Genomic DNA, 14,915 nt, shown 5'->3' with positions numbered 1-14,915 from the left:
ACCAACATAAATCCTGGCTACAAAGCAAAAAAAGTGTAGCAACTTTAAAATTTCAAAAAAAATATAATTCATCCTTTAAAGTTTTTTTTACGCCTTAAGTTGCCACTCCTTTGTCATAAAACCCCGCCATTTTAAAAAAAACATGTCGATCGAAACGCCCAATGATCACAGCAAGCAGCCGACACAATATCCAAAGGTCAGCGCTAACAACAGCAGTAGCCAGGGACCGCTGCCAAAGCAGGAAGTACCCGCGACGCGCCTGTTCAAAATACTCAATCCTGAGCTGTACATGAAGCCCAACCGGTTTATCATGTACAGTGGAGTATTGGCAATGGCAGGCATTGTGTATTGGTTGGGGTCAAATGAAATGGAACATCGCAGACAGCAGCACATTATTGATACTGCCAACAAGGTGGAAAACGGAGCATCCGCTTCGGCTTCTCAGCTGCGTCATCAGACATACCAAGAGCGCATGGCCGAATTGAAACGCTGGTCGACTTCTTCGAGCTAGTCAACTTAATTTATTTATTGGATCAACTCATTGTTTTTGCAAATGAAATGATTTTGATCAAAAAATGTGCACTTGTTTTGAACGACCTATTACGCCGACAATATTTGAAATGGCATGTCTATCTTTAGCTTGAAAATATATAGTATTATCTAAATGTGCGCCGATTTCATGTGTAATATATGCGATTACATAATTTGTGAATCTATCTTGGTTATCATGTATTCTTTGATTGTCTTGTAGTTTTTATTATACAAATAAATTATTAACATTTGTTGCAGTTATTTCTTTGATTTTGGTTTATTAGTAGCTTTTTGATATTTTAGTTACCAACAAAGCTTTAAAAAATTACATTTTATGCTGTTGAGAACATAACGGGGGGTCGTGACCCGGATCAGTAACCCAGGATAAAACCCCTTGGCACGCATATATTTATCGGAGAGATCCGGGACATTAGCCGACGCTAAAACAGCGTAAGGTTGGTGCTATCGTAGATGATACAATTGGTGGTTTATTAATAAGGTAATTAAAACTCCTACTGGATACCCTTTTCTTCAAGAATCTTGGTCTGCCAACTTAGTATTTATACTATTCCAAGACAAGTGAACGCGGCTGTATTGCTAGTTGCGGAAACCAACGTACAAAGATGGTGTACAATAGAAACGTTCCTTGATGTCAATCAGCGTTTGATAGGGATCAGTGATACCGATGATCAATCCCGCTATGTAACAAACCTGTTTTTTCCAGATAATAACAGCTATTGGTACAATTTTGAGGTGCATTAAGATAGCATTTGTTTAGATATAGTCATCTCTGCTGTTATTTGTTTATCCGTGCCCAGTGCAGGATATGCTGCGTATTTGTCATAATTTGTTTCTAATATATACTGAGTGTATCCTGCCATGAAGACAGGATACACTCAGTTTTTTGATATACCTTTATTTTCACATTTTAGCAGTATTACTTGTGACTTCTCAGTTATTATTGGTCTCCCTTGTGGCCACGTTTACAACAATTCTGCCTCCACAATTTTAAATAAGCATGAAACCTAAATCATGTATATCCTATTTTTGGCTAAAAAGGTATAGTATAATAAGCCTGTCAGCATACCAGATATGGTATCCATACACCCGCAACAAATTACAATACAATGCAGTTTTATTTTGCAATTTTAAAAATGCAACTTGTCAATTGCAAATGCATATTTTTTGTGCAAAATGGAGGATGATACTACATCTATTCACATTTGGTTTACTCGAATGTGTGACCGTTGGGGAATATATGAACCAAAGCGTTATTTTATTTTTTAATTTCAATGTTTTTTGTAAAGCAAAGATATCAATATACTTTTGTCCACATCCATATCTTTTAATTTTGTTAATCAATGTGCGTACTCAACCATTTTTTCTGTAGAAGTTACAGTTGCGCCCTCTGTCGCAATTACCGTTGGTGCCCCAGACGTTTTTATTCCATTTATGACGCCAGTCCGTATTCCTAGAAAACTCAAGTGCAGTGTTCCTCGCGTTATTGGCGGCGTGTCAACATTTAACGACGAGTACAACTTTGTTGCGTAAATTCAAGGATATCAAGATGGTGTTAGCTACCGACACTGCATGGGTAGTTTGATTGCACCTAATATGGTTTTAACTAATGTCTATTGTCTCCAAGCCTATTCAGATTTAATATGTGCGGCCAAACACATGCGTGTGGCATTCACGCACAAAAGACCAGGGCTTGGTTCTGATTTTATTGGTTATGGCGTGGCCAGACTTATTGAACATCCAGATTACGCTACAAATTTTTTGAAAACGACATTGGGTTGATTATCTTCAACAATACTGTTCCTGGCAGTATGGCTACTAATGTCAAGGTGTATGCAAACAATTTTTTGGACACACCCCTGGAGGTTTCTGGATTTGGTTTTGAAAATTTGTCAAACGGTATGAACACCGATGAGCTAACAAAGGTTGACATGAAGGTTGGCTCTGACGAGTACTGCAAGCAGATTGTTGAGGAGTATAGTTATGATTACCTGATTTGCACTGAGAGTACAGTTAGAAAAAACTTTTGAATTACCGACTACAGCACCCCCATTGACTACACCTGTCGACAACGGCTCTGACGGGGTTGTCATTATTGGCATTGCCTTCAATTTAACATGTACTGATTATAGCCGTGAACATTCGCGCGGTGATGCTGAACCCATAGGATTTTTTTACTCGTGTGTCTGCCCACATTCCATGGATTGCTCAAACTGAAAACCTGGATGTTAACGATTTCACTATCAGCAACATAACTGCGCACGTAGATTTGGACGAGGATAAATGCGATTTTGACTTGGATATTTTGTTGGATTGATGATAATGATGTGGATTCTGATTAAGAGTCTGGCTTGTCGGAAGCTGTGCCTAGCTTGCCAAAAGTCGAGTCCAGCTTGTTAAGAGCTGGGGGATTTAAGTTTGTGTCTGTTGGTGCCGCCACTATTGCTGTGTTTGGTGCAGGTTTTATAGTAAGAGGGGGCTGTGAGGAGCACTAGTTGCCTAGTGTTAAAAGGTAGGGGTAACTTTATAAAAGGTTTTATTACTAATGTTTCTAAAATACTGCTAGCGCCGGCCTCATCTTATATATGTGCCTTGTCGCCTTTATTGTGCACATTGTCAATTGTGCGCTCCGTTGGTGAAAACTGGATCTTCTGCGAGCAGACCGGTATCTTGGCAAGTCAATGTTGTGGTTTTCGTGCGTGTACGCTCATGCGTATGCATTGCAAAATGGGGAGCATGTTTGGGCATCAATGTAATGCCTCCCCAATTTACACCTGCATGATCCAATTAGCATCCTATCAATCGGCACGCAGGTGGAAACCTGTTTCGTGATTCTCGACTTCAACATCCACTTCCATATATTCAGTCTGTGCAACACAGGCATGTCAGAAATTATTTTTTGAATTAATTTCGATAATATTTTGCTACGCCTTATCGTGTAAGCATTGCTGCGTTAAGCTTTTGGCGTGTGCGCCTATTTTATATACCTTGCTATTTCCCTGTGTGCTAAAGAAAAATATATTGTTGTCAGCGCTGGTTACTATATTTTACAATATATTTTTATGTCACATTTTAGACAGCTACAAAAAGCCAGCTCATTACCAATATATATAAGGCGCCAATCTAAAACAGAAAATCATTAATTGCGCTTCTTTTTATTGGTAATAATGTAAATATTTTGCTAATATCGACAAAGCGCGCAAAAAAGAGCTCAATGGTCTTTTCGGGTTGTGGTTTCTCCTTTTACTCTCCTTCTCTTCCTTTAGCATTTTTTAATACCTACAGCTTCACTGTATTACTACTTAAATTCGCACTCTATCTCACTGATCAACCAAACTTTTCCCTTTTTCAATTAATTGTCTTTTTTCTATTTCTTTTATTCTAAAATTCTGTTCAAGCACTCCGCCACGATTTTGGCTTTGGCCGCCCTGGCTGTTTTCAGGGGACAGCCCCTTGTTCCCCGCGGCGAGACATCCGACAAATATTAAAGACGTCCTTCACGATCTTGTCAATGTATTTGACATTAACGAGTCTAGCACCAACCCAATTGTCACCCAACTAGGCGCAGCTGTAACTGAGCTTATTTCCGCCTATGGCAAGGACAACCAAGAGAAGGTCGATGAGGATATTATGTCTGCGGTGTTTGAATCGCCCAGCGCCAACAATGACCCTGAGTATGCGTCTGAATTAGCTGCACATTTTATCTCTGGGGCTGATAGAATGTCAGATGCAAAAAAGCCATTTGGAGGATATTACAGCTCAATGGGTTTGGTTATGAATGAGCTCTCGGTTGCTATCAATGTTTCTACTATTCTTGATAAAATTATTGGGTTTATTATTACTTTGCGTACCATTATGCCTGGTTTGTTTGATGACGCCCCTACTGGCGCATTGGTTCTTGATAATAATAACAATACCCCCAATACCAACTCTCTGACTGCAACATCAGGAAGGAATACTGGGACCAAGACTAAGCCTGAAACTGAGACCGAGACCAGGGCTGATGTCGTGACTGAGACAGTGACTGAAATTGAGACTGAAGATGAAACTGGTAGCCAAATGTTGGAAAAGGCTTCAGCCAACTTTTCCAGGACTTTGGGTGGAAACTCTAAGGCTTCTGAGAGCTCGAGCTCAAGCGCGGTGAGCAACAGCCATATTACCACCGGTGTTCTGTCCATTGACGTTATTACCGGCGTTATTACTGCTTTTTTCTAAATAATAATTGGCAAATTTATACGTATAATATGTGCGAAGACAACATCGTGTTAAAAAAGCGCACAAAATTTAATTTAGATCTTTAAAAGCTTAACTTGTTAATACCCCCGTTCCGGTTCATTGAAAGCTAAAGGCTTTGCGTTCGTGTCTGTCACTGCTAGTATTTTTGCAAAATATTTAGCTTTAAAAGTTTCAGCAATAGTTTTTTATTAAACAACAAAACAATAAAACAATAAAAATCTAAACGAAAAACACGTTTACTTTTGAGTAACAGTATCAGCGTATTTCCACATATACCAAGTAGCCACGGACCTATACGGCTCCCAGACGCTTCCCATTTCGACCATCTGTTCATGGGTCGGGGTCTTCTTCCCAAACGCCACGCCAAAATGTTTACACATAGCCTTCCTCACAGCCAAATCCACAGTAGGCAAGACATTGGGGCGTTTCAAATGAAAAATAAGGAACATATCAGCAGTCCATTGTCCAATCCCCCTAACAGTGACCAAAGTCCTAGAGACTTCCTCATCAGACATCAATGCCAATGCGGTATCTGATAATAAGCCCTCGTGGAATTGCCTGGCTATTTCCTTGAGATACTCGGCTTTTCTTTGTCCGAGCCCGACGGATTTCATCTCGTCGACATCCAGGCTAGAGACCAAACTGGCTGACGGAAATATAAAATCATCTGCGGTAACCGGTGCCTCCATCTCTTCTATTTCGTCAGCAGCAGTAGGCAAGATCAGCGGTTGTTGGGGTTTCTTGCGTATGCCGTATTGCTTAAGAAAGCGAAGAAGAATAGCGGCAGCGGCTTTCCCAGCCAACTGCTGGTAGATAATAGACTGGCAGAGCGACACATAGCTAGACTGTTCCGGCGTATCCCTCGGCAGCATGACCGTGCATGGTTCTTTCACAGTATCGATAAATTTTCCCAGTTTAGGGTCGGACGCCTTCAGGTGGAGGATAGCTTGGGCGAGGCCATCTCTGGTTCTGAGCGAAGAAACAGCCTGCTGCAGCAGGGGGTTTGGTGTTGAGGTGGATGGGTGAAGAAGTGATGGTGGTGGTGGTAATAGTTTTTTTGCTAGTGCCTTGGGTTTGGGTTTGGCCACTTTGCTTGGTTTGATCGAGGAGGACACTTTGCGGGTGGTGGTGCTGGTGGCAGGGGCGGGCTTTGAAAGCAGACGGGCACTGCGACGTGTACTCGTGGACATGTTAAGAAATGAAAAATAAATTGAAAAATAAAAGAAGAAAAGAAAAGAGGAAAGGTAATTTTCTGCGGATTGGAAATGCTAGCAGTTCTTTTTATTTTTCTTCCGCAGCAACTCCTTAAAAGTGGAATTTGTTTTGAAATCGAACTGATTATTATCGTAGTAATATTTTAATTGAGATTATCTATCTTATTTCGTTGCCTATTAAAAAACCCACTCCCCATCATTGTCACACCCCTTCTCTCTCTCTCTTGCTTTACAAGAGGCGGTAATTCGCTTCCCCCGAATTGAACTAAATAAAATAAGTGAATTAGGTCTTTTTTATAGCTCCTTTATTATGTCTTCTAATGCATTACCTGTTGGTTTCTTTCTATCGTCAGACACGCAATACGCGTACAACAGCAGCACCGGATACTGGCTTGATCTCCACACCGGCGTTGTTTCCTACTACGACGCACAAACACAAACATACATCCCACTAGCAGCCGACCCCCACGGCGAACTCCCAGATGAGGGTGTGTTTCGGCTAGTGGTTGTGGAATCAGACTGTCTGCCCGTAGGCGGTTACGTGGATATCGGGGCAGAAGCAGGCCCCGTAGGCGCTGGGCTGGATCCTGTGGGAGTGGGTATCGGACGCGATCGCATGCAGGAGCTGTGGCATTTGCGTGTACCGGATATCGCTGTCTCGCGGTACCACGCGAGACTGTATCTAGGTGACGCAGCCGAGGGCTTGGAAGATACAGAGAATGGGCAGAGTGCGTGTGGGTCGGAGGACGGCGAAGTGGCCGAGCTCCCCGAACCCCCAAACGACAACGAAGAAGCCAGCAGTGCACTCTCCGAAGGTGAATGCGCCGAACCCCACAGCAACCCCACGCGCCCACAGCCGAGCATACGCAAGCTATACATTATTGACGAGGGATCCACCCACGGGACGTTCCTCAATGGCCAGCGCCTCTCCGCAGCAAAAGAAGCCAGCACGCCGCGGCAGCTACAGCATATGGACCGGGTGTCCATTGGGCAGACTACCGTGCAGGTGCATGTGCATGCGCAATGGGCGTGTGCGAAATGTACGAGCTCGGGGGATAATGAGATCTGCTGCTGGGAGCCAACGGTTACTGCTGCCGGTGTTGCCGATGAGAAGAAGAACCGCGTGGATGGCGCGCCTGTGGGGTTGCGCCAGCAGCGGGGGCGCGTGGAGGCGCTGGATGCGATCAAGCGCAGGTACGCGGCGCCTGCGCCCATGGGAGCTGGGCCAAGCCGCACGCGGGAGTACGTTGACCGGGCAAAGATGCGCAGACAACAGCAGCAGGGCCAGGGCCAGGGCCGGGGCCAGGGCCGGGGCCAGGGCCGGGGCCAGAGTTTGGCTGGCAGAGAAGAGGCATCAACCGCAAAAACACCGAGTGCCACAAAGCACATGGAAAGGGGGCCTCCAGCTGCGGCTCCGCAGCCAATTGGCCAGGATAACCGCGGGTTTGCGCTGCTGTGCAAGATCGGCTGGGTGCCGGGCTCTGGGCTGGGCGCCGCCGAGAGCGGCCGCGTGGATCCAGTCGAGACCACAGGCAACGCATCGCGCATGGGGCTGGGCAGCACCGCGCAGCCACCAGCGACAGATGAAGATGCCAAACACAGGCTGGCACGGCTCACGCACGCACGCTTCCACGCAGCGGCGGCGGCAGAATGCGACAGCGCTCAGCGGCAGCAGAAATAAAAAAACAGCCATTGTTCAACCCCTCTCACAAAAACACGAAGCATAAAAATTCTACTCGGGCCGCTGGAAGACCAGGACGCGGAGGAAGCCCTGGGAGTCCCTGCGCGCGTCAATCTCGTCCCAGCCAAGGAAAATGCGGCGCACGCCCTTCTCCATATCCTTCCCGACCTCCAGCGCAACGCACCCCTTGGAGCTTAGCACTTCGGGGTTCTCGTCCAGCGCAGCGCGGATCTCGCGGTACGCCTGGTATCCGCCGTCCTCGGCCACCAGCGCCACGCGCGGCTCCATCTTAATCGCCTTATGCATGCGCGCGATTTTCTTGGCAGACACATACGGCGGATTACACGCGATCAAATCAAACGGCGCATGCTGCAGAACCGCTGCATCCACGCTGAACCCAAGGAAAGTGCCGGGCTCCAGAGCCGCGCGGTCCTGCAGCATATGCAACTGCGTGTTGCGCATGGCAACGGCCAGAGCCTCCGTGCTGATGTCGACGCCGAGGCCGCAAGCGGTGGGCGCGCCGAGGAGCACCGAAAGTAGAATGCAGCCGGAGCCGGTCCCCAGATCCATGATGCGTGGCGGGTGCTCGGCCCCCGTGATCCGCTCGATCTGCTTGATCTGCCCGATCTGTGCCAGTGCAGCAGCGACCAGCGTCTCGGTGCTCGGCCGCGGGATCAGCGTGTCGCGGGTGACCATGAATGCACGGCCGCAGAACTCGCGCATGCCAGAAACGTACGCTGCAGGCACGCCGTCAACAAGCTCCACAGCGCCGATTTCGCCCTGGGGCTGATCCGCATGTCGGTCAATCTCGGCGTTATCGCGTTGCTGCCGCTGCGCGTGGAACTTTGTTTCACGAGCGCACACCGAGAGGAATTTGGGCGGCACAGCGGCACTTACGCTGATTGGAGGATGGTCCTTGTGGAGCGACGGCATGCGGAGTGCTGTGAAGGCCAGGAGGGCGCCCTTGTCGCGGTGGTTGGGCAGTGGGCGCGCGTGGTTCTGCGTGCCGACTACCGGATGGTGCAGCTCGTAGAGGAGCCGCCGGATTACCAGGCTGGGGTTGCGCGCGCGCTGCACTGTGCTGCGGATCACTGAGAGGTGGCCGACGGAGGAACTCGCCACAATTGACTCGACGTGGACGCAGGTGTGGTCGAAGACGTCCGATGGAAAGTGGTTGTACTGCAGCCAAAGGTCAAACTGGTCCATGCAAGGGCCTGGCTCGCCTGAAGTTTCGCATGTGCTCTCCTCCCCACCCGCTTGCTCCACAGCAGCAGTAGCAGAAGCAGCGGCAGCGGCCTTCATTGTGTGCGTGGTGACTGCGCTCACCGTTTCCTGGTCGATTTCGCCATGGCATATCGCTGTAATCTCAAACTCAACGTTTCCGCACCGGAGCTGCTCCATCATTTTTACTCTGCGCTCTTCGCCCTTGACCACAACAACCAAGCTGCGCACGCCCTTTTCAACCTTATTAACTGCAATCCACTCCGCCTCTCCCTCCGCTCTTCCAACCTCATCTTCCAGTTGCAAAATAGCCGGTGCCGCCCATTCCACATCCGGCTGACTCACCCCAGGCGCCTTCAGCATAACCAACATCCCGGGCTCCCTATACATGACCTCGATATCCAATCCGCGCAGCCGGCTTCTCACTGCCTGTTGTGGGTCAACTGCAACTTCGATTATGTCCCCTGACTGTAAGGCGTGTGAGTCCAGGGTGATTGCATTGTTGACGTGTACTCGCTTTTCGCGTAGAGCTTGGGTTATGTCGGAACGGATCACAAGGATGTCGCGGAATTCTTGGACCAGATAGTTACGCAGCTTCATGCCCGTGTGTTGGTCGCTCGCTGTGCGCCTTATTTTTTGTGAAGAATTCATTTATTATTTTATTAGTTTGAAATATGAAGTATAATATATATATAAACTTTCATTTCTCATGAGTAGGAAATTTTTTAATCACTCATTAAACTGTTATACCCGAGCACTTAGGGGTAAAAACTATTATTATAGGAAGGCCATAATTTTTAGCAACAATGACATATTTAATAACATAATATAATGGCAATACTCATCATTGTTTATAGAACAACTTTATGATTCGAATGAGAAGCAAAAAGGGTACTGGCAACATTCGTTTTGCAATTAAAGCAATAATATTCAACTTGAATTGTGTCTCGATGCGTAAATACTGTTTTAACCTATACAACTGGGGTAGGGCTTGAAATACTTTGTTTAATAAAATGCTAGATAGCTAGAATATTATGTAAAAAAAGTGATGATGTGTGTGTGAGTTGACGAATGGTTAAATATAAGAGCGCTGCGCAGCCCGAGGACATGGAAGTGGATGTTGAGGTTAAGAGTCATGAAACAAGTTTCCGTCCGCATGCCGATTGGTAGGGCACTGCGTATGCGCGTTCGTGCGTCTGCGTTATAATACAGGGAGCATATATGAGTGACATTATTAGTCCCCCTGCTTTGGTCCCATATGGTCTAGTCAAAGACCACAGCATTGACATGCCAAGATACTGGGCTGCTCTCAGAAGAGCCAATTCTCGCCAACAAAGTGCACAACTGGCGGAATGCACAACAAAGGCAGCGAGATACATATATAGAACGAGGCCGGCGCTGGTGGCACTTTAGAAACATTAGTATTAAAACCCAATTATAAGATTACCTCCCTACTTTTAACACTGCTACAGTAGTGCCTCCTTACCCATATCCCCTTCTTATAACACAGCAGCATTTGTAAAGTACATTTTTTACCATTGCAAACAATCAAGTATTGAAATTTATAAATTAAAATTAATTGGATTTTGAGTCTGCTGCTAATTATTTTTAGTCTGTCCTGATTCAACGCTTATTACTTAATAAGAGCACTTGGAAAAACAGAATACTTAAAACATAAAATTTTAATTTGAACAAACCCGTGGGGTTGAGGTATTAATACACACACAATTAAATTTACCTTATTATTTTTGACACGGGGGAATGAAAAATAGTCGGTATTTATTTTTCCAATTTCAAAATGGCAGATATGAAGTAGCGCGCACGTGGCTCCAAGTCAACAACAACATGCCAATCAGATGGGTGCGCATTTTTAAGCTAAAAAACAAGGCTGACTTAAAAACTAGCAAAATAAAATCAACAATAATGTATAAAGGCAGTCAACCTATTCCTAACAAATAAATAAATAAATAGAACAAAACTAATTCAAACTAATTTTGCTACCACAATTATTTTACTTTGTTGATGGTAGCGTCTCTTAGTTTACAAATAAAATCACAGAAGTAGAAATAAGCTACCAAATAATAAATTATTGCAGTCAGTATTTGTATGCGAGTAGCAAAGTGCCATCCATCCAGCATCAGTAGTACTATAAAAGGTAGACGATTTTCCATACAAAATTTTTTCATGTCCATTCACATTAGCTCTACATTAACATTCTACCAGCTTCCATACTATATCATACCATACACTTCAGTTATATACCAGTCAAGGCTTATAAACATTTACAAAGATGATTGTTCCAAAATCAAATTGCACACAACTAGTACTGTCCAACAGCTCCAAGGTATTTAATATCTCAAAAGACTGGTCAGTCAATACCACCAAAATTGAATTGGAACGTTTATTAGCTAAGGGAAAATTAATATGATAAGAGCAATGGATAATAAATGGAGTGAATTAACAAGCATTATTCTAGATTTGAAAGATACACAATCATTTGTTGAAAAGGTAAAATTTGATGGATGTTTTATTGTTGCTTTTCAAAAATATAGTAATCCATTTATAATCAATTTTAAAATAGTATAGTCGGATTAAATTAATACAATAATAAATAATGATTCTAGTGGACAATACAAATTTTCTCATGTAAACCCACTCACAAACTGTTGTTTTATGTCAATAGCATTAGTGCAGACTTATATATGCTTTTACAGCTATTTTTTGTCACAATATATTTTGCTACTTTTCAAAGCCAAATCAAGCGGATTAGGCTGAAACAAGCGTTTACTAGCACTATATAATAATTTTAATAGGTTTATAAATAAAGAAATATGTTTTTATAAGCATGTTTACTAAATCATTCAAATGACTAACGCCTTGTAAAAGTAGAATGTCTGCTATATTACGTAAAAAGCATTCAATTATAAATAAAGTGCATCAAAAATTAGTAAATTATCAAAATTTTAAAATGGTTAATCAGTTAATTGCAATCCACCAATATTCAAAAATGTCAGCTTTGAGAATTTGTTGGATTCAATGGCATAGAGGTGTATAGAATATTTTTTACAAGGTTTTGATTTTCTGTTTTGGAGCGCGTAATAAAAAACTAACAGGTATGGCTAGCATTTCAATGCAGACAGCGGCGGCAGCACATAGGGCTCTAAGCTAGCCACTAAAAAAACAGTCAAATGTGTGCAGCATTTTTAAGAAAAACAAAGTATAGCAGACATAAAATAAATTGCACAGTGGTGTGCAAAGGCAGTCAACTTTTTTTAATAAATTAATTGAAAATTGAAAACTTGTGGCCTACATTTACTCTGTCAATGATGTCATATCCCCACGTGTGCTTTGAATTTAATTAATTTTTAACAATGCGCTTAAAAACAAGAAAATAATAACTGTTGAGAATATATAATTAAAATTTTCAAAGTAGTTGAGGGCAGTGTGTCGAAAACACGCTACCACATAGTACGTGCTTGTTGTTAGAGCCTGCAGTTAAACAATTAAAATTTATTTATTAATACTCAGGCATGGTATAAAAGACCAGATGTTTTACCCATTAGACCTTTTGTTTTTAAAATTCAACTGGCGCAACTAACAAACCAATCTACAACTCACTATACTATATTATACTATATATCTAAGACCTGCAAGCATCTTTTAAATGGTTGTTTCGAAATTAAATTACTTAGAATTGGAACTTACAACCAATTCCCGCGTGTTTGAGATTTTAACAAGTTGGTCGGTTGTGGATGTCGTCAGTAATTTAAAAGAAAAGCTATCAAATAAATACAAGATAAAATCTTTGACAACATTTAATGATAAACTTTTTCCACCAATGCGCAATACTCTTATGTTGCAGGATACAAGACTTTTTACAGGCAGTGTTGATTATAATGGAATATTGATTGTTGAATTTGCAAACTCCAAGGATTTGTATGGTATTCAGTATGTATTAAAAGACCTGGCCTTAACTAATACAAAACGGGTGGGCAACAGAAAAGTAGTATTAATTAAGCCCAATTTTAAGTAACCTTTATTTTTAATTTAGTCATTGTGAAAAAGCATTTATAGCACTCAAGCTTAGTATAAAAGTTTTTTAATTTTTGTATATAAATATATCACGTGAATAAAATGGGATTGCATTGCATTGGATTGATTTGAATTGAATCACTGTTAGTAGTAGCCCCCCTTCCATTCATCTTTTTGAGCTTGATTTTTTTTACACTTGATGCTTGATCGGCGAGCAAATATTAAATTTTTCTCTTTTTTCTCACCTTTTTCAGTCCAGTTCAGCTCAATTCAATTTTTATACCTATTTCCACTCTCCACCACAACTAAATTAACTTTAATTCTACGAAAATGCGTGTCAAGCGGACCAAGGCGTACAAAAAGGCGATGCAATTCTACCGCCAGGTATTCAATTTCCGCGCCCCCTACCAAGTGCTCCTCTCCCCAGACTTTATCCTCGCCTGCGTACAGAAAAACATCGAGCCAGTAAAGTCCCTCGAAGAGGCACTTCAAGGACCCATCAAACCCTTCCTTACATTCTGCGCGATTTCCAACGTGCGCAAAGAAAGCGAGTTCCGCGACAAAGCCGTGGCCATCTCCAAAACTTTTGAGAAACGCCGATGCCCGCATAAGGATCCCATCGAGGCCACCCAGTGTATGGCGGAGATCATGGGGAAGGAGAACAAGAATAACTTGTGCGTGGCTGTGCAAGATGACAACTTGAGGTTGGCGTTGAGGAGGGTGCCAGGGGTGCCGATTTTGTACTTGCAGAGGAATGTGGTGGTTATGGAGCGCATTAAGGAGGTCGGTAAAGAGGTTGGGAGGGAAATTAGTCGGGAGAAAATGGGCGTGTCGGAGGCGGAGAAGAAGATGTTGAGGATTGTTAAGCGGAAGGAGATCGAGGAGAAGGTAGCGGGAAAGAGACGCAAAGTGAAGGGACCGAAGGCTCCTAACCCACTGTCTGTTAAGAAGCAGGCAAAGTCTGTGAAGACAGCAAAGCCGGCTGTCAAAAATAACCCGCCTAAGGATACGCACGCTGCAGATCAGTCATCGTCGTTGTCGTCCAACAAGCGCCCGAGATTGGAAGAGCCCTCTGCTGCTGCACCCGGTTCTACAGATACCGGAGAGTCGCAGCCCAAGCAAAAGCGCAAGCGCAACAGGTCTAAAAAGAACAAGTCCGAAACCGAACTCTAAACTAAACAATTTTACTAATAAAAATAGATTCAATTACATAAAGTAATTTTTTCTTAAAAAGATTACTAGCTAACTCTGCTTCTTCTCCAGTTCATGGATCTCTGCACGTAGCTGAGCATTCGCCGCCTGAATCTCAATACACTGGCGCACGCCCTCCGACCACCTCTCCCCCAACCCCCTAAGCGTCTCACCCGCATCCACCTGGGCTTTCCTCCGCTCCCTATTCAACCCCACGGCCTCCTCCCTATACCTCTCTGTAGCCCTCTCTACCTGGGCCAAAAGCGCCTCTCTCTGGTAATTGCCTAGCTTCCACAAATTTGCTCCAAACTGCTCCAAAAGTTCCAAATTAACCATACGCATGTTTTGGTGCTCCAGCTGTGCACTAGCATTATCCGCTGCCAGGCGCCACTCCTCCACATTATTGACATTATTAGGTACCTCGAGCTTGTACCGTTGCGTGTCAAACGCGGGTGCTGTTCGACCGTCGCGAATTCGCTCGTATTCTTTAAGAAGGAGCGGGTTGGTTTTGAAGATGGGTGTGCTTTTGGGAAGCAGTGGCGGTGTCATTTGCGCCATCTCGGTTTGGATTAGCGAGAGCACGTGCGCGCGTGTGTCCGCGTCGTCGTACTCCTTATCAATATACGGAAGCGAGTCGAGGGTTACGTTGTGGTCAGACATTATTATTTAAATTTAGAATTGGGATAAAGTGCGAAAAGGAAGTTCTATTTTGTGAGCGGAAATACATTGCCAGGTTTAAATGGGCCTGTAGTTTGACCTTTCTATGTATGGGCTGAAGCACATGATGCGAA

The 14,915-nt window shown here is 43.9% G+C and overlaps 7 protein-coding genes across 7 annotated transcripts; 4 read left to right on the top strand and 3 right to left on the bottom strand.

Moving 5' to 3' along the window:
- Positions 1 to 79: 79 nt before the first annotated feature.
- Positions 80 to 607, top strand: BX661DRAFT_178887 (uncharacterized protein). Its single transcript, XM_051535037.1, has one exon. It carries the CDS (start codon positions 143 to 145, stop codon positions 509 to 511), a length of 369 nt encoding a protein of 122 aa, XP_051393357.1. The 5' UTR covers positions 80 to 142; the 3' UTR covers positions 512 to 607.
- A 1,753-nt stretch (positions 608 to 2,360) lies between these two features.
- On the top strand, positions 2,361 to 4,764 carry BX661DRAFT_196849 (uncharacterized protein; the record flags this gene model as incomplete). Its single annotated transcript, XM_051538083.1, has 2 exons — positions 2,361 to 2,556; positions 3,992 to 4,764. 2 exons carry the CDS (start codon positions 2,361 to 2,363, stop codon positions 4,762 to 4,764), a joined length of 969 nt encoding a protein of 322 aa, XP_051393356.1.
- Positions 4,765 to 4,946: 182 nt separating this feature from the next.
- Positions 4,947 to 6,017, bottom strand: BX661DRAFT_178875 (DNA glycosylase). Its single transcript, XM_051535036.1, has one exon. The coding sequence runs from the start codon at positions 5,973 to 5,975 to the stop codon at positions 5,022 to 5,024; it is 954 nt and encodes a 317-aa protein (XP_051393355.1). The 5' UTR covers positions 5,976 to 6,017; the 3' UTR covers positions 4,947 to 5,021.
- Positions 6,018 to 6,309: 292 nt separating this feature from the next.
- BX661DRAFT_196847 (uncharacterized protein) lies at positions 6,310 to 7,680 on the top strand (the record flags this gene model as incomplete). The annotated part of the gene is made up of 1 exon (XM_051538082.1): positions 6,310 to 7,680. The coding sequence occupies one exon, from the start codon at positions 6,310 to 6,312 to the stop codon at positions 7,678 to 7,680; it is 1,371 nt and encodes a 456-aa protein (XP_051393354.1).
- Positions 7,681 to 7,731: 51 nt separating this feature from the next.
- Positions 7,732 to 9,501, bottom strand: BX661DRAFT_196846 (S-adenosyl-L-methionine-dependent methyltransferase; the record flags this gene model as incomplete). Its single annotated transcript, XM_051538081.1, has 1 exon — positions 7,732 to 9,501. One exon carries the CDS (start codon positions 9,499 to 9,501, stop codon positions 7,732 to 7,734), a length of 1,770 nt encoding a protein of 589 aa, XP_051393353.1.
- Positions 9,502 to 13,147: 3,646 nt separating this feature from the next.
- Positions 13,148 to 14,172, top strand: BX661DRAFT_178872 (Fcf1-domain-containing protein). Its single transcript, XM_051535035.1, has one exon. The coding sequence runs from the start codon at positions 13,264 to 13,266 to the stop codon at positions 14,104 to 14,106; it is 843 nt and encodes a 280-aa protein (XP_051393352.1). The 5' UTR covers positions 13,148 to 13,263; the 3' UTR covers positions 14,107 to 14,172.
- Positions 14,173 to 14,175: 3 nt separating this feature from the next.
- On the bottom strand, positions 14,176 to 14,784 carry BX661DRAFT_196844 (Pre-mRNA-splicing factor SPF27; the record flags this gene model as incomplete). The annotated part of the gene is made up of 1 exon (XM_051538080.1): positions 14,176 to 14,784. One exon carries the CDS (start codon positions 14,782 to 14,784, stop codon positions 14,176 to 14,178), a length of 609 nt encoding a protein of 202 aa, XP_051393351.1.
- Positions 14,785 to 14,915: the final 131 nt, after the last annotated feature.

This window comes from Kickxella alabastrina, assembly GCF_025024165.1.
Source record: "Kickxella alabastrina strain RSA 675 chromosome Unknown BX661scaffold_5, whole genome shotgun sequence".
In the NCBI taxonomy this organism is placed as follows: domain Eukaryota; kingdom Fungi; phylum Kickxellomycota; class Kickxellomycetes; order Kickxellales; family Kickxellaceae; genus Kickxella; species Kickxella alabastrina.
Note: the sequence above shows the minus strand (reverse complement) of the source record. Positions and strands in the feature narration are given on the sequence as shown.